General features: G+C 35.8%; 1 protein-coding gene across 7 annotated transcripts in view; it reads left to right on the top strand.

Moving 5' to 3' along the window:
• TTK (TTK protein kinase) overlaps positions 1-25,725 on the top strand; it is a 43,422-nt gene extending 17,697 nt beyond the window's left edge. For 5 of the 7 annotated variants that reach the window (XM_013948978.2, XM_067294070.1, XM_013948977.2 and 2 more), the window contains 18 exons: positions 66-206; positions 3,756-3,852; positions 3,932-4,007; positions 4,090-4,187; positions 5,294-5,393; positions 6,102-6,225; positions 8,730-8,911; positions 9,054-9,190; positions 11,082-11,208; positions 13,326-13,418; positions 14,638-14,795; positions 14,875-15,044; positions 16,847-16,971; positions 17,604-17,684; positions 20,650-20,826; positions 23,342-23,432; positions 23,686-23,783; positions 25,483-25,725. In XM_013948978.2, the coding sequence (XP_013804432.1) occupies positions 66-206; positions 3,756-3,852; positions 3,932-4,007; positions 4,090-4,187; positions 5,294-5,393; positions 6,102-6,225; positions 8,730-8,911; positions 9,054-9,190; positions 11,082-11,208; positions 13,326-13,418; positions 14,638-14,795; positions 14,875-15,044; positions 16,847-16,971; positions 17,604-17,684; positions 20,650-20,826; positions 23,342-23,432; positions 23,686-23,783; positions 25,483-25,572 (2,165 nt within the window). In that variant the 3' untranslated portion in view covers positions 25,573-25,725. Of the gene's footprint in view, positions 1-65; positions 207-3,755; positions 3,853-3,931; positions 4,008-4,089; positions 4,188-5,293; positions 5,394-6,101; positions 6,226-8,729; positions 8,912-9,053; positions 9,191-11,081; positions 11,209-13,325; positions 13,419-14,637; positions 14,796-14,874; positions 15,045-16,846; positions 16,972-17,603; positions 17,685-20,649; positions 20,827-23,341; positions 23,433-23,685; positions 23,784-24,363; positions 24,396-25,482 lie in introns of all 7 variants that reach the window. The other 2 variants (XM_067294072.1, XM_013948979.2) reach the window with 2 other exon arrangements.
• The last annotated feature ends 1,512 nt before the right edge of the window (positions 25,726-27,237 follow it).

Raw genomic sequence — 27,237 nt, 5'->3', positions numbered from 1 at the left:
CATGTTGCCATACTGTAATTGTTTATATTCTCTCAACTTCTAATTCCCTGTTCGTTACTACTTAGGAAATATGAAGAAGTGTAAGCAGCTTCTTCAGAAAGCTGTGGACTGCTGTGCTGTTCCATTAGAAATGTTGGAAACTGCTCTGAGAAACTTTCATTCACAAAAAAAGCAATTGCTTTCAGATGAGAAGGAGAACTTTGCAGGTAATTGCAGTTTCTTAAAATGTCAGTTGGGTTTATACAATTTGTAATGTTAGATTGAAAAGTTATTTTCTCTGTGGTGTCTTTCATAGAAAAGAACTCAAGATCTATGTTAGTATCTAATAAACAGTGATATTAATGAGACCTTAGGCAGCCTACATTGTTCACTGTATTCCTTCAGTTCTCAGTTGCATCTCTGCTGCTGTGACTTCAGGTTGCAGGAGCCCTAAGATACAGTTCTTTATCTGTAGTAGGATGGTACACTAATTCTGCAAAGGGTGTTCCTCTGTCTGGCATTAGGTATTTGCACTTTGTAACGAAGACCTATAGCTGGAAGCGTGAAATACAGAGCTAATGATAGCAGAGAAGCTATTAGGCATGAAATATATTAACACAGCTTATTTTGAGGTGTATCTTATGAAGCTTATGCTGAAGAAGTTTTGGCAGCAATTTCAGTGAAGCCAAATCCAGGAAAAAGAATCCATTTTAACTTCAGATTTATTTTTCGAATTGCTAAAAAGTATGTACTTATCGGTACAAAATTGAAGTGCTTGATTATATGTACAATATAACTGATACTGGTGGTCTCGTATATAATTTCAATAACTTACCAAGTTTTCAAGAGACTTGGAGTGGAAATCAGCAAAAAAATGTAGTTCAAGTCAAACGTAGAGGTGCATATGACTAACTCTTGCAAGAGTGGCATCTAGCACTTTTTTTTTTTTAAACCTTGTGTAAGGACAGAATTGGTGAAAATAAATTTGATTTTATTTCCATAAAGGTGTGTCTACAGCAAAGTGATTGAGACTTGACTGTCTTCTATTAAATCAACCTTTATGTGAAACATTAGTTGTGGAAAAAACATTTGGCAAGATTTGCAATAATAATCCATTCTAGTACTGATTTTTTTTTAATAGTTGATTATATCAGCTGTGGCTCTTAATATGTGATTAATGGAGGAAAATAAAATAGAGCCAAAAAATACTGTTCTACAGGAAGAGTTATCTTCTTTATGGATTGTATAAGCTCTACCTGTAATATTACTGGCTTTAGTTGTTGCACATCTGAGGGAATACATGTCAAATGCCTGTCTGCCATTTAGGAAGCAATCAGTTTTGAGGAAAGGGTAGGTTTATTTAGTTTTTCATTTAAATGAACAAGTAAAATGGAATATTTGGAAAATGGTAAGTTTTTTTTTTTTTGTCCAGCCATTTCAAAATAAAAAGCTTAAATGACAAATAACACGACTTGAAATATCTCAACTCAGGGACACACATGGCATAAATCACTGAATCTAGCTTTAAATGAATTTGTATGTTGGTTCTGGAGCAACAGAGAGACTGTTCTATCTGCTTTAATATATAAACATTTAAATCTGTAGTCTGTCTTTCATATTTCTATTTAAAAGTTGCTTTTAAAAGCTTTTTTCTCTATTTGAAAACAGAAATGCTGACTGTTAATACACTTCATAGCTTCAAAAGATTGTTCTGAAAGACTGACAAGAGTTACATGCAGTTTTAATGTAGTGATACAAGTATTATGGAAATTGGAACAATATAGAAGCCTGTTACTTCAGATTGCTATGCATGAAAGGAAAAAGGAATTATTTGACTTGCTGGGTAAAATCAAACATGCTTAATTAGAAAAAAAACATAATTTGGTGATTAAAAAATGTAGGTCATGATTAGTAAGAGAGGCTGTCTTGAAGAGTAGGATTTCTTTTGTGTGTGCTGGATTGTTAAGCTACTGATCAGAAACTGTCCAGATCTAGTGCCAGTGCTATATTAAACATATACCAAAAATAAAATTGAGAGAGAATACATAGTGCATTTAAGGTATTTATCTTTTTAGTCTGAGTAGTTTAGTCTATGTAAGTAAAAATCATTTATAAAAATTTGCAGACTAGAAATAGCGAGAATTGAAATGTTGAGGTATAGCTGAAGGTAGGAGGGGGCCATGGGGGCATTCAAAATAAACATATAAGTTTTAATAAACTGATCCAGAATTCAAGAATGTCAAGAGAAACAGTTAAAACAAACAAAAAACTCCCCAAACCTTGACATCTTTTCTTGAAAAGCTGTGGATAGACATGAATTCTTCTGTTCATTGCTCAAGCAGACAGTTTCCTGTACTGATAGAAAACCAAGGCCTATATGATGTAGAAGATGATACTACAACAGTACTATTTTAAATAAATGTTCTGTGATGTCTGGTTGTCCATGCTGTTAATTTAATTCTTTTATTGTGATCTGCTGATAGCTGAATAAACAGAAGCTAATTTCAATTTTAAAAAAGGGTTGATCAGATAAATAACTGAAACTATCAGTTCACTGTTTCTCTGAAAGCTTGTAAAATAACTTGTACCCCACAATGTTCCTTAAATGCAGAATTAAGCTACCTTTTGTAAAGTTCAGTGCATGACCATAACATGCTTTGGGGCAGTTACTAAAGATTTGATGATTAACTTGAGTGTTGTAACTTGTGGTAACTTGTTCATCTCTGAGAAATGACTTTCTCATATCTAGTTATAGGCAAAGATAGTTCGGATGATGATTGTTGTTCTGTGCTGTTTATTTGCTGCTTTTGAGTTTCTAGAATAACTCTTCAAATAATTTGATTTCTGGTTTGCTTACTGCAGAGTACATATAAAATACATGCTTTATTTTCACAAGACTTGGTAACAGCATGACTAGGAGTTGACTTGACATTTCATCCTAAGATTAACGTACAGCTTCATAGAACTTTTGCCAGTTTTCAAAAACTGACCAATATTCTCTTCTGGGCTGAGATCAGGCTAGGGGACAAGCCGTTTGTTATTGTCTTTTTTTATCCTCTGTCCTGACAGCAGAGCACAGCTCATAAGAGCACTCAAATTACCTGTGAGTGAAATCTACTGGTTTAACTTAACCCAAACAATTTTCTTAGGCTAATCCAGTTGAATTTACCTGATATGAATTAGGGATTACTCTCATGAAGTACCCTGTTGGTGATTTAGTGTGGTGGAGGGACTAGGGAAACGGCTTTGGTAATAAGTCATTTCAGCTTATCCTGAAAGTTAAGGTGTCTCCCCCATCCCTGCCATGCTTTTGAAACCAATGTTTTTGGTCCTTATATTTTTCTGTGTATGAAATAAGATTAACAGAGATCGAGCTTTTGAGGTCCAAAAGTTAATTTGTTTGGATAGTTTATGGATACCTTAACTCTCCCTTTTGTGTGTTTTAGACATAGTATACAACTATAGCAGTTTATAAAATGGGTATTTAATATATTTTTTTATTTAATATATTCTATTTGTTGCAGTCTATTTTGCACTCATCCTGAAAAGCTCCCTGTGGTTATAAGGATTTTTCCTAGATGGATTATCATACCTTATGTAATCATATAAGATGTCTACTTGGGTCAGTAGAAAATAGTGATATATGCCATATTGGTCCTAGATTACTGTGAATGTCTGTATTTTTTCAAATTGCAATTTTTATGAAAAAAAATTGTCTTTAGAAGTAAATATAATCTGTAGTACTAACTGAGTAATTCTAATTTATTTGACTGCAGTATCAAGTACACAAGCATCTGGACTTCAGAACGTAGTTGGAAATTACAAAAGTAGAAAAAGGAATGATTCTGAAAATTCTTCCACTGCTACTCTTGGGTAATGGCTTGATTTCTCATATTTTATTTAAGTTCTTAAATCATCATAAAAAAAGACACTTTTTTTCCCTTGCTTTCAGGGGGGAGAAATCGCAAGAATTTGATGCTATTTTGAATTGCCATAATCCATTAAGACCACTAAACAAATCTAATCAGGTAGAATATGTAACATTTTGGTTCAAAATCTTAAACTTTTCTTTCTACTTTACACATCTGATAACTTCCAGTTTGCCCCTAGGCCTGCCCTTTTGGGAGGGTTCCTGTTAAACTCATAACTGATACTGCTGATCTTGTGAAGAAGGTGGATATTCCGCTTACAGCTAGTGTTATGAAGAGGTATGGTTATTGGGTTTTACTGCAACATAATACATTTTAGTTCTCCTTTTCAATGGAATGCTTTTATTAGATAGTGAAAATGTCAAGTGTTAAGAATGTTAAAATTATTGATGAAAAATGATCATTATAGTTACAGTAGTATTGCTTTATCCCACTGTCCATGTTGCCACTCAGATTAATTGTATGAGAGCATACAAAGATCAGTTTCTTGCTCCATCTAATCAGTAGAGAGCTGTAAAAGTAAATGAGATGGAGACAGAGACAAAATATATTCAAAATAACTTTATACTTGTGTACTCCCGTCCCTAAAATTAGCCAGAAGGCAGACTTGTAACTTCAAAGAGATTTTTAAATCTGCACTTTTAACTGCAACGTTATAAACAATCTTTCATAAATTTTGGGTCAAAACAACTGAGGCTTATAAATCTGTGTGCTAATTGTAATATTGAGAAAGTGTTAGTGCTCATTTCAGTGTGAGTAGCTGTCCACCAGTAGAAGAATCTGCATCTGCCAACTTAAGTAGCACTTTGCTGCATGTTACTCCTGAGCTTCGTGTACCTTGAAAGTAAACAGAAAGGACAACCTTTTTTCCCCTAATTCAGCCTTTGTTAGATGACTTTCTTCCCCTTGTTACTGTGTGGAAAAACTCACACAGAAATGGGAAGCTTTGTTACTATAGGAGAGAAATATGTAGCTGAAGAGTAAAAAAGACATTGTACTTAGTCTCTCAGTAGCAAATTTAAACCCAGTATTCTGAATCTGTGAAAGTAGTGGGAGACCATATGTCACATAATAGCATTTTTCTGCAAGTATTTAAATGCTTACTTTGAAAAACACTATTTGGGTTTAGGATCTTATCCCTAGCTCATCAGTTTTCTGTTAAAGAAAGCCAGTTAATTGTCTGTCACTTCAGGGATGGTGGTGGCACTGTTCTAGATTTTTGTGGTTTCTCTCATTTGGCTGTTACAGTGCACCTGTTTTTCCTCTGTATTTGTAACTTGTAGCTAGAAGTTTTCACACAGATGATATTCTTTATCCAGCTCATGAAAGGCAACTATTAATTTTATGCTGGCATGTGATGTAATTAACAATACTGTTTTTAATAGGCAAATATCCAGCTTGAAATCTACAGCCTTGATTGCACCTTTTCCACTATCTGAACCAAAATCTAGTGGGGATGATTCATATGACCTGGGAGACTTAAAGGTAACTTAAATCTTCCCTTTTACGTAAAATATAAGGAACTCTACCTATTAGAAAGGAAAAAAAGAATAACAATGCTTTTTTTTTTTTTTCAACCTAGGAAGGAAATAAAGTAGAATTTCTGCATGTTAAATAATTAGGTGTGAATAGAAACATTCACTGTGGTATTTGCTTTTGAAAATCTTTGTTTAATCAAGCGTTGAAAGATCTTTCTCTAAACAGTACCTCAGAGAGAAAGGAGGGAGGAATTTAAAAATCTGTCATATTGATTTATAAAGAGGGAATAAGATTGCATATTTACTAGAGGGTTTTTTTCAGCTATAGTCATGAGTTTTATCATAAATATTCTATTTCAGTGAAGTCCGGTTAGGTGTTTTACAGAGCTGTAAATTATGGCTTTTGGTAGAGACTGATTTTTGAACTGTCTTGCACTTCTGTGTTCCATCCTCTCCTTTTCCCCCTGCCAGAAAGAAAATCTAAGACTAGAAAACATTTAGATCTTTGTTATAGAAACTGTATGATGGAAATTCAGAATGTTGATGGATTTAAAAGTCGGATCAATGTATAATTGTCTGTATCCTGCACTGTATTGTGAAGCATATTTGCTTTGTGGTATATGTTAGTCATTGATTATCATAAGGAAATATCTTTCAGATATTATGCTGGGATTCTCTTTCTTGATTCTTTTTAAGATGCTTTTTGGTTTTTTAGTCCTTAGAAGACAAAAACTCTGTACAGTTGCAGATGTTGGATGAGGACAGCTTAGAAACTCCTACCAGTTCAACTGTAACTCTCAAAACCAAAATGGATGCAAGTCTTGCAACAAAAAGAGAAGGTAATGTTAATATGTGATGTTTTAGTAGTTTGAAATAGAATAAGCATTGAAAATTTGCTGTTCTTGTATAAGCTAATGCTTTACTAAAGAAAATGTTCTTCAAAGTGAAAATTTTGGGGGGGATTTGGGAAGCATTTAATTAATCTGGTTGAGTGGTGCCTGTGGAAGTGGTATCAAAAAACTACAGTATTGTTCAAAATTCAAAGGCACACAATCTATTTGTGAAGTGCTGGGCTTGAAGAAAGAGGTCTAGGGCTAATTTACTATGTCCTGTAGTATACTTAATAGATCTTGAAATAGCAACAAGGTTTCAAATTAAGACTTCCCAGCCTATGTGAAGAAACGTGCTGCCAGCACATCAGATAAACTTATACCAAAAAAAAGTGAACGTTGGCTGTGAGAAATTCAAACTAAGGATTATAATGTTCTTGAAGGATGGTCTCTTTAAATGTTTGATTAGACAGACTCCAATTAGTAGTTTTTCTTACTTATAGATGCTGTGATTTAACTTCTTTTGAAGTTTAATCTGAGATTGTTTTGGCTGAACTAAGTTTTAAAAGGTGACAGCATGACATTGTCTTTAACTTGAAAAAAGTAAAAAGCTCCCTCAACTCCTTGTGAACGCAGAACATCCATGTCAGCTGTTGCTTTCAGCTTACTCTTTCTGCCCTATTTATGTGAAACTGCTTTCTAGGTATGTGGAGTTTGCTGCTGCTGTTTACATGTTGCAGGCAATTTCTCATAGTGGGATTGAACTTGGTCTTTTAGCCTGCTATGATATTCTGAACTGTTCAGTGTTCACACAGCTGGATTAATAGCCAACAACTTTGGCTAGGCTTCCCTAGTGTTCTCTTGGTTTCATCCATTAGGTATCAATTATCTTTGTCAGCTTCACTGTCCCATATAATACTGGCATATGCTTCAATTCTAAATGTTAAGTTTTTGTCATGCTGGGCATTACTTTACTTGTTCTAATAATTTATTTTTCTCATCTGAGTTGTACCTGACTGTACGCATGTGTCTTAGTCTTTCGATAGAGTATTCTCAAGTTTCTCTAATGTCACAGTTGTCTGATGAGGTTTCTCAAAAGTATAAAAATCCGTTGTCAAAAGGCAAACTGCAACATTGCTTGCCCTTTTCTATGTCCTGCAAAAAAACAAAAACAGCCCCCCACCCAAATCATTTTCACCACTTTTTTCCATATACTCACTGTAATCCAGTTTATGAACTTGTACTGCAGAAATCCTTTGTTCACAGGAATGACATATATTAACTTTACTCTGTACTGTTTAGAGGCTTATCAAAGGGGGGGGAGGGGGGAGAGGAAACCTTAAATTATGGTCTTTGTGGGAAATGGTATAAATAATCTAGATTTATGACAAATATCTTAGGGCTGGTAAAATTTACAAGGATCCTAGTCATGACTTCACACCAACACTTTGTGTGGAATATGGGATACGTCTTCCAACTTCTAACAGTTACTTGACATTTGTGTTTCATCAGAAATCTACTTTCCCAGGGGACTCCTTGATTTCTCATCTTGCTGAAAAAAGCAGCTGAATAGATGTCTGACCTTGCAAGGGTGGGATTTGGGACTATATACATATGTGCCTATTTTAGGAAAGAAAAAGATTAATATAAACAATGGTGGTTTTCCAAATGCAGACAGTCTTTTTCTGTCTCTCTGTCTCTTCCTCCTTCAGTGAGAACCTTTCTGATTGACTTATATAGGAACATTTTGGGTTTCAGGCTATACTTCCATCTGCTCATGCTTTAGTTCAAGCTTCTGGATGAGATGCTGGTTTCAGTAGCTCAGTCCTTCAGTAGCTGAGTTGCGCTTAACTTCTGCTTAGTATGGGATACTGCTTTCCAGCTGTTTGAAGAGGAAAACCTGACCAAACACTCAAAGGAACACGAACTGTGCTATCTGCAGCCGGTCTGCTTTCTGCCACCAGTTCAATGTCCTATCAAATCTGTAGGAGAACCGAGAGATTGAGGATGCCATGTCCCTTTATGGCTTTGGTGTCAGCAATTGCAATGGCATGCTCTGCTTCTCTAGACAGGTTGCCTATCATCAGACAAAAGACTTTTACAAGTATTGCAACGTGCTTTTTAAAAATGCTTTAACTCCTGAGAGTGTCCCAGGGTGATGTACTACAGGTGATGAATATGATCTTTCTGTGCATGTTGATGAACAAAAACACAGATGTACCACTTTGGTATAGTAATATCCTAAGATTTTGTGGAAAGAGTTGTTGTGATATCACATTGAACTGAATATGGCCCAGGAAGATTATTAAGGCCTTTTAAGTATCAGTTGCTGTGAAAGATGTCTGTGAGTCCATTAAGTCAACTGTATTCATTTATTTTGGTGTAGAAAATAAAGTAAACTTCTTTTAGACTCTATGGGATAAATCTGCCTGAAATGGTTTAAAGTACTAGAATATTAAGTTTTGTTTTGTGTGTGTGTTTTTGTTTTGTTTTTAAATGATGAATTACTTCAGAAAATAAAGTCCAGTATCAGGAGCTGAAGATACCAGAGCCAAGAGGTCTGGAAAGCCAACAGCAACAATCCAGTTCTGCTGAAGGTTATAGAAAGCAAATAGATAGGATAAAACTTAGCTGTGTTAACTCCAGAAGAAAATGGCCAGTTCAAGAAGTGACTCAGAAAAGCTGCTTTAAAGAGGTAAAATAACAAGGAACATGTGTTTAACATGAACATTTCCTGTGTTCAACAGGAGCATTTTCAACATGTGTTGAAAAAGTGATTTCTGTGTTCTTAATCGTGGCTCCTCTTGTGGAATAATAGTTTGCTTTGCCCTCTGTAGGGAAAACAATCAAGTTTTGAACAACCTAGTCATCCAATTTTGAAAGGATTATCACCACCAGATGCTGTTTCTAAGAAAAATGATCCATTGCATGCTTGTGGAACACCAAGCACCATGTTTAATGATTATATGGACTGGTAAGCTATTTCTCTTTGAGCTATATAGTTGGGGACAGAAGCTGACCTTGGCAATGACTTCAGTGATTTTTAACAAGGTTCTAAAGCTTTTCTGTTCAGATAGCAAACAAGATTGCTGAGTGCTTTCAGCTCTTTGTCAACTGCTCAACTTCAAGATTCAGTTTGCGTTTTGGGGAACTCTTTTGCTTCCATGTCAATGTTTCAGCATTTGGAAGTACAACACCTAAACAATAAGTCCTTATTTACAGCACTGAATTATTGCTCTGATTCCTATTACTGGGTGCTTCTTCTTTCAGATGCCATGTTTTTTTTTATGATTGTCAGACTTTTTACATTGGTAATTGAGAATCAGTCTCGTTCCCATGATGTGAGTATCTGTGGGTTTAAAAAAAAGTGTAATAAATCTAGAGGCTTGCAGAATAAAGCACTCAAATTAGGAAATGCTAGCAGTTGTTAATTCACGCAATCCTAAATTTGGCATAAATCCCTGTTCATATGTTGGTAAATATTTAATTATGTGATCACCTACTATTTTCACAAGTCTCTAGGGTGAATCATGTAGGTCAAGACTGTGTGATGAGTAAGCGCTGTTAGTTAGTAGGACTTCTGCCTCTGTAGCTGTAAAATTTAGAATATATGTAGTGAATGAAGCACATGATCTCATGATGGAAGTTGATTAAAAAATATCCTCAAATTATATGCTGTTCTTGCCTCTTCCACAATTCGATAGTATGGAAATTATTTTAAAGTTCATTATACATAATATGTACTGCAAAGGGTAAATATGCAGAATTGTTGAGTGCTTTTGCTGTGATCAGTGGGAGCTGTGCATGGAACATACTGAAGGATTTAAAAATCAAACTTTTGTCATTTTATTCCCTACAAAAGTCCTACATGTATTAAATTCTTTTCCATCTTTGGTCTTAATCGGTGTCAGTTTCTTGTCTGTAAATACTGGCATGGTATTTTGGGCTAGGTTGCTTTGAACATAAAAATCATTCATGATTCTGAAGCACTAAGTTAATATTGTAAGAACCTTATATAGTTATATAGAGACTAATAACCTTGCATTGAGTATAAAGTTAATGTAGCTTACAATACCTGACACCATCAGCATAAGTGTTTTTTTTTTTTTTTAATGTCTTCCTTTAAATACTTGTTTGAAGCGTGACTCATCCTGTGCAGGGGAGCAGTAGAAAAATGTATATTTGGTAATATAACTGAATGTATTGCAGAGGCATCAAGGGAACAAATTAAAATAAAAAGCACTAATATATTAATAAACATACCTGTTTAACCCTTTCTTGCAGTCTTAATATTCTTCAATATAGTTCTACTTCCTAATAATATACAGAGTAGCTAAGACTCTCAAAAATTCTCATGACTGCCAGAAGTTGTTTGTCTCAATATGCTCACTTAAAAAAAAAAAAAAAAAAAAAAAAAAAAAAAACCTTCATCAAAAAGGAGAGCTTTTGAATAAAAAGCAGTAAATACTAACTGTGGCTCTGCTTATGCTTATGTTGCTGTCCTATGAGCAGCTTTTTTTTAGTTGTGTAGTGCTTTCATTTTCCAGTCTGTACAGAGTGCCAGTCATGGAAGGGGAGTTGATTAGTTATTGTTTTAGGAGATATATTCTAAGTATTTTATAGCTCAAGCCTACTTCTAAGGACTCATCAACTTGTTGACTTTGTGATACCTCAGGGGTTTTAATGCATGTGTAATATTGATGGTCTTATTACTAAGTATTTAATATAGCAGAGGCTTGGACTTTTGCTGATTGGGTAAACTCTTAAGTCTGAAGAAGCGCTGAAGATTTCAGCTTTGTGTTAGAAAATTTTATTTAAAAAAAAAAATGCAGCTAGATGCAGATTTTCATGATATTTATTTTTAGTTTCAGAACACCAGTTGTAAAGAATGACTTTCCACCAGGAAGTCAAATTTCTACTCCGTACAGCCAGCTACCATATTTCCTACCACATACTCCAGCAACTCCATTTCAAAATCAGATTGGCTTGCAGGTAATAATTTTAGGTTGTCTTGTGGACTTAAATTGTCTGTCACTTTTTTTCAGTCCCTTATTTTCATTTAGTCTTGGCCACTTCTTTAGTGCAAGTATTTTCTTTTAAATTTAGCTACAGTTGCTGTTCATCTCTATGGATGAATAATGGAAAGTAATCTGAATGGCTATTCTTAAAAGAACTATTTCTTGATATGTCTGTCTGTATTTCAGTAAAATAAGTTAACACTTCAAAAATCAGTTCAATCCTGGCAAAACCACCAAGCCTTTATCTCCAACATCTAAACATTACTTTTCTCCAAAAAGAGAAACTGTGTGTGTTAGAAACTCTAAGCATCTGAAGGAGGACAGAGAATGAAGAGTTGCATTCTCTCTCCGTTCTGTTAGATGTCACATATTTTGACGGGTGTGTGTAGAGACCTGAAATCATGTAAAAATTGATTACTTCTGGGTTGCACATCCTGGTAGAAATCTTACCAATTGTAGGTAAAACATGTGAGTGAATGTAAGCTTCCTACCAGAGGACTGATAATTATCTTGTGGCTGTTTTATAGCTTGATGTAGCTACAGCAGATAGGGACAGTACAGTCTATTTCTAACTAGCAGACTTCGGTGCTGTGGAGCTTATGTTCCAATACTACGTCATTTCTGTACAGCTCTAAGTTATAGTTGCATGCTGCGACTTAATGTCTGTCTTGGATATTCTGCTTTCCTGCATTGTCTGTGAAGAGAAAAGTGTTCATAGTAAGACTTACTAAGATCATTACTTAAGGAACCTCCTTTTCTTGATATCCAATGTGAAGAGCATCAGTATCCGTTAGAGGAGTTCAATGCTCTGATGTGCAGGTGGCAAAGCATCTAGTCAAAAACATTGTAGTCATAGGAGTATGTCAGAAGAGGATATTAAAATGCCTCCTTTCAGCTGGCATTAAAAATGAATCTTCATAGGGTAGATGGTTATTTCTTTTATCCAAAATAGTTCAGTATTTAGAGTCCAGAAAACAAAAGAGGTAGGTTATGAGCCCTTCTTGGCCTGCAGAGATTTTGAACTCACTTCCTAGAATGATGCACTGACCACCAGAGTCCTAGGTAATCTGTGTTGTGACCACTCTGCATTCTTTCTGTTGAATTTATATATAAAAGAAAGCAGGATGTGTGAGTCCAAAAGGAGAAAGAAAACTCTACAGCACACTGGGGACAGTCTTCTACCTTGGAGAAAGTTGTAGATTCTGGATCTCGCTTTCAGTGCGGTTGCATACATTTCACCTATTGGCTTAATGTAAAATGAATAAGTTGTATCTAGACAAGATGTCAGTCTAGAACAGTATTTTGAATTGTGGACCACAATCAGGCTAGTTCTATGTCTGGCCCTGTAAGTCTGTTATTGCTTTCTGTTCAGTGGTCTTATCCAGGATATTGTTACAAAAGCACACATGGTATCACCATTATTTCCAACTTGACTTTTTTTCTATGGTGATAACACCTGAAAGTTTTATTCTAGTACTGAGTATAGCTGGAGTATTTGCATAACTTGGATCATGTGGGTGACTCTGGCAGAGCATAGGCTCCATTCTCCTCAGAATTGCCATGAAGCATGGATATTGCCTGTCTCAACTCAGATGTTCATGAGCCTATGCAGTAGTCATAGGTAGGTGAGTGAGCTAAAATAAAAACATGAAACAGAAAAAGTACCTCCACAAGTGTGTCAGGCTTAATTAGTAGCTTTTGTTGGAATTACTCTCTTAAGCATAGGTAATTGCATCTGTTTCCAGGAGCATAGAAGTAGTTTTGGCGTGACATCTAGTTCTTGGTCTGCAGAGTTCTGTAAGGCTTTTTCAAGGCCTATATTCAATATGTTGGTAGACAAACCTATGAAATCCTGTAGATTTATTCATGCTGCCTAGAAACCTTGTGATAATCATTACAGAAATACTTCTGCTGTGGAGATTTTCAACTTTTAATAGTCAAATATATTTAAAGTTTTGCTTTTTCATACTCTACCTTATTCAGAAGGACCAAGACAACTTGAAGCATATTAGCTTAACAAGCAAGGCCCTACCAGGTTCCACTGCATGTGTGCCAAGTCATTTTCATTTTAACTTTTCTGTATTTGTACAGGTTTCAGCTTCTATACCTTCAAATGAATGCCTTGCCATCAAAGGAAAAGTATATACAATATTAAAGCAAATAGGTAGCGGAGGCTCAAGTAAGGTAAGATGCTTGTGCATGTGTTCTCTCTCCTCCCCCTGCCCCATTTATTTATTTATGATTTTTATCCTTCCAGACTAATTGGGTAACTCATGCCTGAGTTAGTAATAACATGCACAAAGTGTTCGGGTGACCCAGAGAACCAGAATTTTACTATTCTAAGGCTAAGCTTAGACTTTATGCCTAATGGATGCAGAGGAAACTTAGTGCACAGGTTACATTTGGTACAACTTTATTTTATCTGTCTGAATCCTTAGCCTGCAATAATAGCTGCTTGAATGTCCCTGCCTCATTCATCTTCATAATAAAAATGAGTGCAGGATGTTAAATGGTAGCTCTCATTTTAGAGGAGAAACAAAGCAAGAACGGCAGGTAGATACAGTGGCCTGTGTTAGAGTAAAGGATAAATACAGAACACTGAACAGAAATTACATAAATATGAGAGTTGAGTGATCACCTTTTCCAAAGTATCTGAAAAATGTCACTTAGATCAGTAAATGATGGTGGGAGTCTACTTCCTTTTTTTTTTTTTTTTTTTTTGCTTCCTGCAGAAAGGTCTGAAGGTAGATTGTACGTACTCTTGAAGATGATAATTTCCAAGGCAGAGAGACTCTTAGTAAAATCAGTGCTTCTGTTATAAGAGATGAGCTCTGGCATAACCGTGCATCTTATTTTAAGAGGCAGCCCTTTAGTGCAGTGTGATTATAAGCCACCTGTTTCAAGCAACCTTACATTGCTGGGAAAGTTCTCAAGGTAGACACAGTGTCTGATTACTGAAGTCTTCTGCAGCTTGTGTGGAATTTAGAATATAGGTATGCCCTAAGTCGTGAGGAATTTAGAATATAGGTATGCCCTAAGTCGTGAGTGGGCTGCTTTTTTTTTTTTTTTTCTCCTCCCTTTTAGGGCTTAAAGTAAGTTATGTTAGGGAAAACATGAAGGCCTATGTCCTTAGGTAAAATTGGTCCCAAGATGGTTTCTGATAGAAAGTTGTTTCTATTGTAACTGCTGGCTTCTTTCTTAATTTTCCTTCATGATTGTATGAAGTGTGGCTAGACTCAAAAGGCTGGATTTTAAGCAAATGTGAAGGAATTTCTTTGTAAATTTAGTGTTGCTCCTTTGTTTTGAAAAGGCACGCTTTCCCTTTGAAATTCTGACTGTGGTGAGATGAGACTGAAGTAAATCAGAACTAGGAATGAATAAAGCTGTTAATACTATTTTGCAGGTGTTTCAAGTATTGAATGAAAAGAAGCAGCTGTATGCTGTCAAATATGTGAATCTAGAAGAAGCTGATCAACAGACTGTTGAGAGCTATAAGAATGAAATTGGTCATCTGAGTAAACTCCAGCAACATAGTGATAAGATCATCCGTCTTTATGGCTAGTGAGTAAACACTGTTTTTTATTAAATGATTGTCTTTTGATGTGTTCCTTAAAGCAATAGCTTTGAATTTTAACGTAAGTGTGTGTATTTGTTTTAGTGAGATTACTGAACATCATATCTACATGGTAATGGAGTGTGGAAATATTGATCTCAACAGCTGGCTCAAAAAGAAAAAAAACATTGATCCATTGGAGCGAAAGAGCTATTGGAAAAATATGTTGGAAGCTGTTCACACAATCCATGAATATGGTATTCTTAAATAATTTTGTATTTGTATAGGATATGTGACAGATGAGTGTTTAAGTTTTGGAGGTGGGTGCTGGTCTCTGTTCAAGTGTAAGCCTAGTGACCTAAAATGATACTCTCCTTATTGTGACAAAAAGGTTTAAGCAAAACAAAAGACACAAGTACAGCTTGATGTAGAGATAGATCTGCTTTGATAACTCAAAGGGCTCTCCCAGTATCACTGTTGTATAATGCTTTCTGTTTCCTTGCAACACCCAGAAAACCATCTTTTCTGTTTATTGGACATTCCATATTTCCAGTACTACTTGTTCCCCCTTAGACTCAAATTTAAGCTACTTATCTTCTACAGAGAAACTCTACCATTTAATGCCAGCTTCTACACAGCTCTGTTTTCCTTCTCCTTTATTCTGATATAATATTTCAGCTTTTTTCCTCCCTCACATCTCTCCAGGCCCCCTTTCATCCTTATTTATGGGCTTGATGTGCATGCATCTGTATTCTGTTTCTGTGTAATACAATGGAAAGAATGAAAAGATTGATGTGAAGAGGCTTGTATGATATAGAAGGGACCATCTCCTCTTTATAGCACAAGAACATTGGAACATTCAATAATGCGGGAAGATAGCAAAATCTAGTAAAAGAATTCTTTCCTCCATATCTAAGAGACTCACTGCCTGCCATGTGATGTGTCCTTGGAACAAAAACTTTTGTAAAATATAAAGAGGGACTAGTTGATTGTATGGATAAGAATAACCAAAATTGATAATTCATGATGTAAGCAGGGTTTGGGAGAGGTCAAATTTAAATATAATCCTCAGTGGAAGATGAGAATGGTACCTTTGAGATTGGGAAGCAGATAATGTCAGACTAAGCAAAGCAAGTTTTTTCCTTAAAGGACATGCTTGGCTAATTATTTATGAAAAAGCTATAGGAGCAGACATGCTGTAGAACTGATCCAGAACAGTTGTTTAGTATGGCAGTATTCCTAACAAGTAATGTTAAAACCACAAAGAAATCTCTTACTCCCAACTGCTTTCTGCTCCCTTTAAAACACACCCACCCAGCCACTCGCTCCCCTAGAAGATGAAACTAGTTTGTTTGTTTGTTTTTTGTTTTCTTCCTTTAAATTGTATTGTTTAGAAGCTGGTGTCTATAGATCAGGACTGCTATGAGGATGTCCAGATGATATGATGCAAACTTCTTTTCTCTCTCCTCCTCCTCCCAGTTCTGGTCTTAGCTTTTCAGCTTTCTGGTTTCTTACTGATCTTTGGCCTTTTTTTCAGTCTGCTATCCTGATTTTCTTCATTTCTGTAACTGTATTTAAACTGTTAACTTTGTGAAATAGCACACTATACTTGTTTATGTTTTCTTATGGGAGAAATGGGGATTAAAGGACAGTGACAGCCCGTGTCAGCAAAAAGAAAACTTAAAGAATCTGAAGCTAAAATGCTGATGTTTTTCAGTATCTTATTATATGGCTGTGCACATGCCGCATGCAACTAGACAACATATCTATAGCTGGGAGAAATTGTGCAGCTTAAGTCTTTTAGAGCTGTGTCAGGCTGTCTGTAGATTTGAATAAGTAATATCTTATTGCTATAAACTCAGGTAAGTCTTAACTGTTTAAAAAGAAATGGAAATAACTTCTATTTTTAAATGAAATCTGCAAAGAATATTTTGTTTTTGGCTAGATGCAGTTGATGCTTGCCTTCTATTTGTGCGAGGGAGTAGAGGAAGTAAAGTGATTAAAAAAAAAAAAAGACTTCAGTCAATTGGATTGATTTTAAGCTTTTTTTATTTTAAAGGCATTATTCACAGTGATCTGAAACCAGCAAACTTTCTGATAGTGGATGGAATGCTAAAACTGATAGACTTTGGCATTGCAAACCAAATGCAGCCGGATGTGACAAGCATTGTTAAAGATTCTCAGGTGAAATATTTTTTGAAGACTGAATTTTTTTTATAAGTGTTGTAGTACTTGATTAATCATGTTGATTAATGTAGCACCTTAAAAATGAATACCGGAATTTTATGCTGAATGGTAAAAATTATATAAGAATAGCTGGAAGTCTCTGCCCACCAAATATTTTACTTATGATTCAGTTCCTTTACAGGCTTTCTTAAATATTTACTTTGGTGTATAAAGCAATTATTATCAGACATGGTATTTAGGGACCATGCTCACATGTTTTTGACTTCTTAAATAAGATATCTATAAAATGTACAGTTCCTTAATCTCCTTTGGCTGGCAATCTTTAACCTCTTTAAGCCTGGCCTCCACACTCCTCCTCCTCCACCCCCCCCACCCCCCCAAAAAATGTGTGCTTAACTTGCCTCTCTCTAATTAGATATGGATTGGTAATCTATGGGTTAAGATCCAGCTTTTGAATTTGTTAGATATTTTTCACTGAACAAAACAACAATGGCCTTCAGCCTTCATAAAGCCAAATTTCCAAGATGCTTTTCAGAGCTTTGAGACCAAGATCTAACTCCTTACCAGTTAAGTTAAATTAAGTGCATGCTTCATTTAAATATGGAATATTTTTACACTCTTATAACTAGGTTGGCACAATGAATTATATGCCACCAGAAGCAATAAAAGATATGTCTTCCTATGGAGAAAATGGAAAATCTCGATCTAAGGTAACGTATGATCTTTTTGTTCTCCTGTTCATATTAAAAAGAAAGTAATTTTGACCTATATCATAAAACTTGGACTCTTTCAAAATCTTTCACTGAAACTAGAATGTGAAAAAAATCCACTTTGCCAAGATAATGGTGGGCAGAGGTTTCAGGCAAGGAATTTTTTGTTCATCTCTCAACTACCTAAAAGCATTTTGCAGCCAATATTTAGAAAAATAAGTGCTGAATTAATATGAGTGAAATTGAAAGAAAGGCAGATGCACACAGACTTTGGGGGTTGATGGAGCTGACAGAAAACATAAGAGAAGCAGATTAGGCCTAAACTATGCATAAAATGATTTTAAAATGCATTTTCACTGAGCAATATAAAACAGTCTTTTACAATGTTATCAGTGTGACTGGCAATGAATAGCAACGATGGATCTGTAGTAGAGTATGTCACTTTGCATTCTGAGGTTCAGGTTTCTGCTTTATTATAGGCTTTTTTTCATGGAGGTTACTGGTGGTGGTGTTTAGAGTGAAAAGGCTTTGCTGCATCTTAAAAAATGGTCATTCTCATTTCTTCTGGAAGCTCTTTTTGGCTGTAGATGCTTTCCCCCCAGGTCTCACACTATCTTGGGCTTAGTCATATGTGTTCAGTGCTTTTGTTGACTCATCTTGGAAAGATTCTTTGACTAACCTTGAAAGAGCATTGATACAAGTGCCCCAGGCTTCTTTCCCTTTCTGACTTTCCAGCCTAAAATCTCCCTTTAGGGAGAACCACTTGTCCCTAACACAAACTTTGCCTATCTAAATTCTGCATGTGAAGATGTCTCTAGTTCTTCTGCCTGCCCACATCTCCTGCCTGTATTTATGCGTGTATTAACCATGAACCTCAGCTCCTTCCCCATGTCCTGTTGTGCCAGAAGTCTGGCAAAAGCACTAGTGTTCCTCAGAAAAGTACAGCTAGTGCAGTCTAATTGAAGATTTTTGGCATTTCATCCAAATTTTGGTGATTAACTGCTTTGAAAACAGTAATATCGGAAAACAGACAGATATCAGAAGCTGGCTCTGAGCTTTTAGATCTAAATCTGATGATCAGTGTGAACATAAGTCATGGAAAAAGTTAACAGCTAAGGTTCTGGGCTTTGCTTCTAAAGAAATGAAAGAACAGACTTCATTCCAAAAAGGAAGTCCTGCCTCTTTTTGTCTTTTCAGTTGTGGGCTACAGTGGGGTGAAGATGCAGCCTTTCACATACTTGAGTCTGTACTATGACTAATGTTACAAAACTTTTGGGCCTGTTAGTGACCAACCAAACTGTGCATCTCTGACAAGTCCTTCTTTCCATTGAAATAACATCAGGCTAGAGGGGTTTTTTTCTGGGTGGTTCTTCTGGAGTCTACTCCTAGAGAATCATTCCTCAACTGCTTCTTTATTTCCTATTGTGCTGCTCATGCCCTTTTGTTTTGGCTTCTTTCTGCCAAAAGATGGTGGAGCTCTGACACTAATGCTAAATTCTACATAGCTGCATTTTAACTGCTTTTTTTTCCTCTTAACTGAGGTAAGAAACCTACTTTCTGTCACAAACCAGTGTTGTTTGCTTAAATAATAAGATATGATGATGGTGTCATTGTCATATTTTGAATCCTAGAAGCGAGAGGCAGATTTTACAGGAAATGAGTGATACCTAATAAGGTATTTTAAAAGATGATATAACAAAATCTAACATTTAAGAGGGGATATTTGAGTTGTTCTGTGTATCCTATAGATTATCCTATAGTATGGAGATCTGCATCTTGTCCTCTTTCTTTATAACTTTGCCAGCGATATGTGAATGAAGAGTAAGTACTGAAGGAAATCAATTTTGCATTGTTAGTCGTATTTCAGTTAAGGAGTAGATAGTTTCTTAGAAACCCACCTAAGGTGTGTTTAAAAAAAAAAAAAAAGGTAGGTACATACATATACACAAACTCTTGTAGGATTGTGACTTTTTTAATAATTGAAAGGAACAATCTTTCTCATCTTTTTAAAACCAGAATATATTTTTTTGAGTTGTATAAATGGATTTGTATTTTGTTAAAGATGATACTTTTTGCCTTTACCATTTTTACCTTCAAGTTTTTATATATTGCACATGAAGTATGGACTTGTTCCTGGAGTTCCGCCTATCCTAATGAAAGTAATGGTTGTGTTGCAGTCAGGCTCCCTTTCTCTGTCGCCAGAAGCCTTATGTTCTTTCTTAGTTCTTCAGCTTCAATAGGAGGAGTGGAAGTCCTCTTACAGAGAACAGCCTAGATGTGGTTGGAAAATGGATCTGAATTACTTAAAGCTTGAGGAACTTGAACTGTGGCTTCCCACTTCTGGGACATACCTGTTTTGCTACACATGTACATCCATAAGATTGCTGCCCTGCGAAGTAAACCCGTTAAGAATTGACCATGATTGTATGCACATCCTCAGGCTGAAACAGAGGAAACAGCCTGCCTGGCAAAAATATTTGAGCACTGCAGGCATCAGTCTTTTTCCAAAACAGGTTCACTGTGGTGCTGTTATGCCCTTCCAGGTGGTGGTGCTTCATTAATCTTTATTATTTTTTGAACTTTTTATGCCTCTGGTTTCTGGGCTGAATTAATTCAGTATGCTTTTATTTGGATTTATCCATATGCTTCCTAAATCAAAATCTTGCGGTTCAACTTGTTAAGGGCTAACTTTAAGTTAGCTGTTTAAGTATCTCTTCAGATCAATTTAATTCATTAATAAAAATACATTATTGAATATTATTGAAAGGAGCCACATTACAGTACTGTTTTAGTTGATAATGGCACACCATCTTGGCCTTCATGTGTGATAGTTACTAAGATCTGTTATCCAGTGTAAAATAGGCAGATTATTAAGTGAAATGATTGTACAATTAAATGACAGCTGTTGGCTGAAGAGCCAGTTCTGTAAGTGAGGGGTAATCTTAATTTTTTTGTTTTTGCATAGATAAGTCCCAAAAGTGATGTGTGGTCACTGGGATGCATTTTGTATTGTATGACATATGGAAGGACTCCATTTCAACATATAACAAATCCAATCAATAAACTGCATGCTATCATTGATCCTAGTTACGAAATAGAGTTCCCGGATATTGCTGAGAAAGACCTTCAAGATGTGCTAAAGGTAACTATCTCAAGATTAATTTTGATTCAAATAATGGTAACTTCTTTAAACCATATTTTCTTGGACTGAGTAAATGAGTTGCACTTCAGAAACTTGTTTCCCAGATGAATGTCCACAACTGCTTGTAGTAACAGGACTTATTCTAAAACAAGATTTACTGAAGCTAGAGCTACCTCTTATGTTCTCCCTAGTAAAAGTCTATTTTCAACTTATTAGCAAATAAACAAGTAAATACTTAAAGCAATATGGCTTAACTGCTTTGGCAGAACAACCCAAAGTAAATAAAATAGCTTTTGTACTCTGTCCCTTTCCTCACCCTCTATAATTGCCTGCATTTGAAGTTTGGCTAATACCTTTTCTCAAGAGCCCTAAACTAAACTGGCTGACTGTGCTGCTGAGCAGGGAACACAAACTGAAATCCAGAAAACTTATTCCCTTAACTTTCAAATGTCTGCTTCACATCTGCTGGAGACTTCAGTCAAATGTGCTGTTCTGGCTGCAGCTCAGATGGATTTAGAGGTTGTGGTCTATCCCCAGCTCTTTGTCAGTAGCTTCGGAGGTGTGTTATGTAATTGAATGCATCATTCAGTTTTTTCCCAAAGTGACACATGGAACAACTACATATACAATTATGGCTACAGATCTGGCAGTTACAAAAACAAGTAATGAAAGTGCTAATTCTTAACCCAGCATTTTTCAGGCAAGATAGATATTTAGACCTTGTTCCCTGTTAACTAGACTCAGATATTGGAGTATGGGTTTAACATCTCCATTCACTTATTTGTTCTTGCCTTCAGCTACAAAACAGATAGATTGTCCTCTTTCCTACCTGTCCCTTCATTAATCCCTCCAGGATTATATGGGTCACAGACTGGGAGGAAAAGTGGAACTGGTGCAAATAGGAGTGTGAACTGGAACAAGTATGATAGCAGTTGCATCAGTGATTTTGAAGTAGTTAGCTAATCATTATGAATGTGAGAAATATGGTGACTGGAGAATTATTGTCACGCTATGAAGGTTTGATAGTCAGTTATGGAGGGGAAAAAATAGGTCCAAGGAGGTGGTTACAGCAGTACTCTGCCTTTCTCTTTGCTCCTTGCCAGGTGAAGGGGAGCTGGTTGTGCTGACTGGACAAAGGAGGAGAAAGAGTGAGAGAGAATGCTTTTACTCTGCATTAAAGATCTGAGCAGGAAAAAATGTGAGGAATCTTGCTAAGAAAAAGTGAAGGTTCCTTTGTCATGTCTACTCTTCCAGAATGTGAAGAGCAACTAAATTTACCAGAAATTAGGAAATTAACCATAGTTCAAGGTGAAGGCAGGCCTTCAGGTACATCTGCTCCCAGACTATGGTCCTTTCTCATGAAGAGAGTGGTGCAGATAAGTTTGGACCTGACTAAGAAAATATGCTGAGAGCTGTATAGACTAGACTTCCATCTGTATATTCACTGAAGTACCTGCACTGAATGGTCAGGAGATTAACTGGAAAAGGTTTTTTGTTATTAGATCAGCTTGTTCTTCTGGAACAAAGCTGTTAGGATGTGGGACAAGGTGTATTTAAGTTCAAAGGGTTAAGCATGCATTCTTTAGTCTGTTATCTCTTTAAAAGTGTATATGGGAGTGTTCTTGTCATGTGGACATTAGTAGGGTTTATATCAGTGTCTTCCAGGGCTTAAGAGGTAAGGCAATGTCTTCAGAGACATCCTCAAGACATGAGCAAAGTTCCACTAACATATAGCAAGTGTATAGCAGTTGTATGGTATAGGCTGAGAATACACAGATGCTTGTGGCTTCTGTCTGTTAGTCAATATGAACCTGTATTTCACTAAGCAAGAGGTGTTGGACTTTGCTGTTCATATGTTCTGTATGGTCTGTAAGGGGTGAGTATGAAGACTGAGTTGTTAATGGGCAGGTCCATCAGTCAGCAAAAAGAAAATTATGGTTGTGTTAGAGATAGTAGAATCTAGCTTTTCCTGAAGTTCAGCTTTAGGTTTTTTTTTTTCTAAATGGTCTATAAGGTTACTAAATGTGATTTGTGTGCAATGTTAATTTTGGGGGGCAATTTCTGTACAAATTTGCTGCACCTGTAGAAGCGTGATTAAACCTGAGGATTATCATAGCATCTATATGGTTTGCATTCATACATTATTTAAAAGATAATGGAAGAATTGATTGCAAAGCAGTCTTTCCTGGCAGATCTAACCTGTCTGTGTCATTTTTGTATTATTCAGAATAAAATGATATTGTAGGTTCTGGTCTTTCACCTTTTCCAATAGTGTGTTACTTGAGTAAAGCAGGATACCAAAATTTACTTTACAATTGCTAATGAAGGCAATTAGTTACCTATTATTGTATTTTTGAGTTGTTTGTCTTTTTGAGTAAGTGGTTTGGCAGTAGGAAGTTCTGGCATGTATCTAGTGGAAGGTGTTTATATACCCTAAACTTTAATTATTAAGAAAATTCTTGATTCGTGTTTAAAAAAAAAAAACATTTTTCCTCCTCCTCCTTTTCTTTTGCAGCGCTGCTTAATAAGAAACCCTAAACAAAGAATATCTGTTTCAGAGTTGCTGATACATCCCTATGTTCAAATTCAAACTCATTCTCAAACAGGTACATTTATTTGAAAGTATATTTATATTAATATTTATAATTCTATTTAAGAAAGTGAATTCATTTTTATATGTACTTCCCAGTTGCTGGAATTGTGATTTGCTTTGTCTGGTACCTATGCATGTTTCAGAAAAGACTTCAGTATTTTAATTCTGAAATGGTTCATTTTAAAGCAGACTTTTTGTCTTACATACTGCACTGCTAATTATACAGAATTATTTGCAGCTTTAGCATAATCATGAATTAACTGCAGGTGTTCCAAATGCAAAAGGAACGACAGAGGAAATGAAGCATATCCTTGGCCAACTTGTTGGCTTGAATTCTCCAAACTCTATTTCTAGAGCTGCTAGGGTAAGTATATTTCTTGTATATTCTGTATAGTAATACAACATGTTCATAGGAGAAAACCAGGTAAAATGTATGCTTATGAAAGCTGGAGGGATACATATATTAGTTTTAACCACTGCTATAAAAACACGGCACAGTTGTGCTTTCATTTGCAAGCATGCAGGATCTCTGTATGCCCTCCTCAATGGGAGGGGTCGGAAAGGATGATAGTAAACTTGATTTAGCTTTTTCTATCCTTTCTGCCTCCCAGGGTATCTGTATGGCTTTATTTTTCCGTCTTCATCTCTTCTCTGAAACAGTCCTTGCAGTGTTGCTTTGCTTTAAGATGACTAAAAGTCAGAGATTATAGTATTTCTTTTAATTTGAGAGCCATCAGTTTGGAGAAATGATCAAAACTGGTATGTGAGGTGCACAAGCTTTTGAACAGCTACTTTTTATTCCCTGGAAGTTGCTGAATTGTAAGTGCATCCCTATGTGTGAATTTGTCCCTGGATGCTGAGGTGTTTGCCATCCTCTCTGTTTGTTGCCTGTAGAAGTCTAACTTTTTGCCAACTCCTTCCTTTCTACCTCTCTCTGGACTCAGGTTCAGAAGAGATGATGGTGGTCAAAGACAGGGTAAGTTGAGATCGAATGCAAAGCAGCTTTCATGGATGGGGAAGAAAATTCACTATGCATCTTTCCTAAAGGAGTTTACCTTTTTTATGTTTTTATATTTAAGGAAAATTCTCTTAATTAGAAGAACTCAAAGACAAGGATTCTCTTTCCCTGAAAGATCCTTTGAGTGATTCTAGCTAACTTGCTTTTTTACTTCCTTTATGGAGGTGATGGCAGTGTGGAAGGCCTCTGTGTGTGTTTTGTTGTGTGTTTTTTTTGTTTGTTTTTACTTTATGTCCCACCTAATTCCTTTTTACTTGATTAAAGAAATCCATGCACTAAACCCTGACTTTCATGATATATTTTTCTAAGAGCTGACAAACATAATGAGGGGTTTCAGCTCAAAGTCCTTGGGTATTCCTACTTCTGGCACCATGGGGATTTTTGGCTGCCAGCACTTCAGTCCGAACTTTCTGTAAAACTCTTCTGTAGCAGCCAGAATTAACACTAAAAGAATTTAATACACACATCTTCCATATTTCTTACTGAAGTTTGGTCTGTATATCTGTGGATAGTTCTGTTTCTGAATATGCTCACTGCTAGTCAGACTTGGGTTTTTTAAAAGGGTGTGAACAAGAGATTATCCTTTTACTTTACAGTATGGTTGTGATGTGGCTATGTTTGTGGCCACTGTTTTCCCTGACTTCCTCATATGAATCTTGCTCACACCATATATGCAATTTGTCTTTCCTTCCATGCTGATGTTGCCACATCAGAGACAATTAACAGACTAAACTTGATTTTAAATCTCAGAAATTACATTTTATTCTCTGCCAATTTGTGAAGCTCTACACCTTTGTTCATGCTAAGTGGTAGTGTATGTTATCTTTTTAGGCACTACATTGCACTAGAACTGGTACTACTAAACTGGCTATTTTAGATATGTCTTTATTTGCTGATTTCTGAGATGAATTTTAGTGTGTACTTTAGTGTTTAGGGATAGGTGATGAGATATTTCAAGTGTTAACGTTTGTTATAAAGTTATAGTTTGAATCTATTTCTGAGGCAATTATGTTTGCCTGAATACCTGTGTTTTTATAACTTTCAGACTTTGTATGAACAGTGCAACAGTGGTAAAAGTCTTGATGTGTCTGCATTTGCAAAACCCGGAAGTCAAAAATCACGGACAACAAAATAATATACTGCTGTTCAGGATGCAACAGGGATGTCTGGTTTGTGCTGCTAGTTTTTTAAAGGACACTCACAGCATGAAGATTGCATTTTTTTAAAGTAAATGTTCTTCATCTCTGATGATAATGCCACATTTCATTAAAAAGAGAATTTAATTGAATGCTTTTCACTGTGCTGTCTCTTTTACTCTTTGCATGCCACTTGCATTGAACAGTGAAAATTGCTAGTTGGTGATTATGGTCTTTGTTACTAAAAAAGCACTACAATGTTTGGATTACAAAAAACTTGTATGAGAATCTCCAAGCTTTTATCCCCCTGAAACTAGAAGGGGGCTGGGGTGGAGGAGAAACTGCCTAAAATACCAATTGGTGGACTTGAAAAACATGCAAATATCTCTTGAAATATCTTCTGTGACATGAACACAGAGTATTGTGCTGTTCTGTCCTTTGCCACTAAATATAAAAAATAAAAATACCTTTTACGTCTGATTTTGATCATAACTAGGGGCATAAGCATTCTGTTTATATAGAAGTGATTAATTACAGTACTAGCAGATAAATGTAAATGTGTGGTTTTTGAGCTGTTCTTTGCTGGTTGATAAGTGGTGCAGTGGAAACATCAGTATTGTTCTGAAGAATAATGTAAATAAAATGGCTTTTGTTCTATTAAAAATGCTACTGCTTTGTAAATTCAATATGCTTTTTAAATTTTTAAATAATAGAATGAGATTCATGGTGGTCAGAAATCACTAATTAGGATTTTTAAAAGCTTTATAATAAGCACTATTTAAATAAAATGCATCGAACCTAGCAGGACAGACTTTATGCATGATTCTGTTAGTGGTTTAAACAGGTTTTGTTGTCCCTGTGAGCTACGTTTCTGATGCAAGTGTGTGAATTTTAAATTTACTGAAACCATTGAGAGAAGTTAAAATATGTATCGTTCTTCTTGCTGGAGGCTTACTTAAGCCAACATCTCATCTTGCTGCCTTGGGAAGGTGTAGCTTCAATGCAGAGAATTATTGCAAATGATTCAGAGTGTTTTTGTGCATTATTCTAAGGATGCGGACATCGTTCCTGAAAATTTTGTTCAGTTTGACCCTATCAAAGGGCAATTTGCATTGCGTTTGTCACATGTATTAGCAGCATCGAGATATGTTTGTCGTCTTTGGTACCATCTGTTTGTCTAGGTAAATGTATACCTACATGAATAGGCATGTTCTACTATATATTCTACTTTCCTTTAGTGTTTATGGGGGATCACTCTTTACTGACATCCTTGGTTGAAGAAAATATATTACCTCTTATCCCTGGAAGATGCAACTGCTTCTGCAGTGTTCCAATGCAGCTTTATATGCCATCAGCTCAGTATACTTTTTTCAGAACTTTTTTCCATATGTGCATACTCTGCAGATTAGCTTTATCGGTATTGCTCATTAACACTATCATAATGTCTTGATCTGAAATTTGTAGCAGGCAAAAGAGCTAAAGATGCCTGTCCCTCAGCAGCATTATTGGAGGGGAGACCTTATTTCAACATGTGTTCCTGTTATCTTCACTGGATAAGTTTACCATGGTTCATCATAGTTTTTTGGTGACTTCATAGCACTACAAGACTGAAGAATGAGAGAAGAATCATACACTTTATTCTTGCATTGAAACTCAAGTATTGC

The sequence above is a fragment of the Apteryx mantelli genome, chromosome 3 (genome assembly GCF_036417845.1).
Source record: "Apteryx mantelli isolate bAptMan1 chromosome 3, bAptMan1.hap1, whole genome shotgun sequence".
Taxonomy (NCBI): Eukaryota; Metazoa; Chordata; class Aves; order Apterygiformes; family Apterygidae; genus Apteryx; species Apteryx mantelli.
The sequence above is the reverse complement of the archived record's forward strand: the minus strand, read 5'-3'. Positions and strand labels throughout refer to the sequence as shown.